Source organism: Echinops telfairi, unplaced genomic scaffold, assembly GCF_000313985.2.
Source record: "Echinops telfairi isolate 266 unplaced genomic scaffold, ASM31398v2 ScPeMD7_3533;HRSCAF=4204_1, whole genome shotgun sequence".
In the NCBI taxonomy this organism is placed as follows: Eukaryota; Metazoa; Chordata; class Mammalia; order Afrosoricida; family Tenrecidae; genus Echinops; species Echinops telfairi.
Window position 1 is genome coordinate 15,296,558 of NW_022107432.1, and position 1,990 is coordinate 15,298,547.

Below are 1,990 nucleotides of genomic sequence, written 5' to 3' on the forward strand. Positions count from 1 at the left end.
GTGTGTGTGTGAGAGAGAGAGAGAGAGAGAGAGAGGCAGAGAGAAAGAAGGCTGTATACAGTCAGAGCCTTAATGGAGAGGGAGGGGGAGGGTGACGAGAGAGGGGAGGGCGCAGACAAATTTCACTGCATGCTTATTTACCTGCAAGTCGTCTGCTCCCGCGGCGGCCAGCCCCAGGCTGGGCCCTGGCAGGAGTCTTTGATCTGGGTGCATTCCATACTGAGAACCATGGCTCATAAGGGACAGGTCGTGCCGGCGGTAGGCATCGAGGCAGCCCAGCTCCCGCCGCTGCTCGTCCAGGCAGGACGACTTGAGCGCCCGCGCATTGTGCAGGTTAATAAAGTCGGTGGGCTCCCCGTGGTGGATCTGCTGGTAGTACTGCTGCGAGTGGTGGAGCGAGTTCAGAGAGTAGGCGTCTGGGGTGACGGCCGGGTGGCTGTGCTGAAACTCGTAGTGGAAGGACTGGTGGTGGAGCGGGGTGTACTGGTGGTTAGTGGAGAAGTAGGGGGACGCAAACTCGGTGCCGGTGGTGGAGTAAGTTAAAGGAGAGGAGGAGGAATAGGCGACAGTGGAATTGGCTACGGACTCCAGACAGCCAAGCTGCATCAAACGGTAGCTGTTTGATCCGTCGTGACGTATCTGCAAGGAAGAGGGGGAAAAGGGAGAGCAGAAAAACTTGAGGTTTGTCATTTTGCAACCGAGGCTCCGCTCTTGGGGAGCCAGGCGCTTTCCCTGACTCTTCAACCAGAGCGGGCGGCTGGGGTCGCGCGGAGCCGCAGCCTGGGCGCAGCGCCTTTGCCAGGGAGCCTTTCCCAGCAGGCGAACCAACTAGGGGTGGGCGGCCGCGTCCTCACCGTCGAGAGAGAGGGGAAAAAATTCCCCACCCTATATAGGTGCGGGTGACACCACACACACACACACACACACACACACACACACACACACACACAGAGATATACACACACACACAGCCCCTGCCCAACTTGCGCACGGAGCTGGGCGTTGGTTGCTAGGTTTGCCACTGACTCGGGGGCAGCGGGGAACCCAACAAACGCGTCCGCACGCACCTGGAGCCCGCCGGCGCCTGACTTCTCCCAACCGGGTCCCCACACTCAGCGCCCGAGACTGTGCGTGCCAAGAAGTTCGGCCGGGGAGACTCCGAAACCACTGTACACACATACACACGTGTGTGTATCTGTAATTTTACTCTGTACAAGTCGCTCCACTCGCTCATTTCCTTCGCCACTTAAAGGAGGGAAGCAAACCCCCTTTTATGCGTCTCCTTTCTTGAATAAGCCCATTCTACAAGGGGTGCGCTGTTCCCCACCCCCTATGTCCACCTACAGCTCCCCTCCAATCCGTCCGTTTCCTATGCCTTTCTGAGCATCTTTTCCCATCTCTATCTCTTTCTCTTCACCCCCTCCTCTTTCTTTATTATTAGGATTATGTTTCCCCCTCTCATTACGGCAAATGTTTCTTAACGTGGCAGAGAGCTACCCTTCCTGGCGACAGATGTCATAACGAACTTTCTCCCCTTTACTTCTTAACTTCCCCGGAAAACCAGATTATAATTCAACTTAACGGTCCAATATAGATTAGAGACAGGGGAAGCTGCCACCGCCACTGCTGCCGCCACACACACACACACCACATACACACACACACACACACACTCACACACGCGCGCGCTCAAAAAAAAAAGTAATAATACCTCGGCATCGTGGACTAGTCCCGGGAAAGCAGTTGACATGTTGGGTCTCTCCGAAAGCTTACGATGCAATTTCCCCCTCCAAAAAAAGAATCGGGAAAAAAAATCCAAACTTCTTGTATTTTCCAATTTTTTTAAGGAAAAAAATGTTCTATAGATAGAGATCTAAATTGTAATGGCTTTGCCCGGATCAGATAGCTCCTTGCCTTGTACCCACTTAAAAACCTGTAGGAACAAAATTTTCCCTCTGCACAAAAGCAGCTCCCTGGAACCGATTTTGTA

General features: G+C 53.9%; 1 protein-coding gene across 1 annotated transcript in view; it reads right to left on the bottom strand.

Moving 5' to 3' along the window:
- The window catches only part of TFAP2D (transcription factor AP-2 delta), a 66,953-nt gene extending 65,203 nt beyond the window's left edge, over positions 1-1,750 (bottom strand). Inside the window, exons 1-2 of the mRNA XM_004696362.2 lie at positions 1,712-1,750; positions 142-639 (exon numbers count right to left, since the gene is read on the bottom strand). Coding sequence (XP_004696419.1) covers positions 142-639; positions 1,712-1,750 — 537 coding nt within the window. The remainder of the gene's footprint in view (positions 1-141; positions 640-1,711) is intronic.
- Positions 1,751-1,990: the final 240 nt, after the last annotated feature.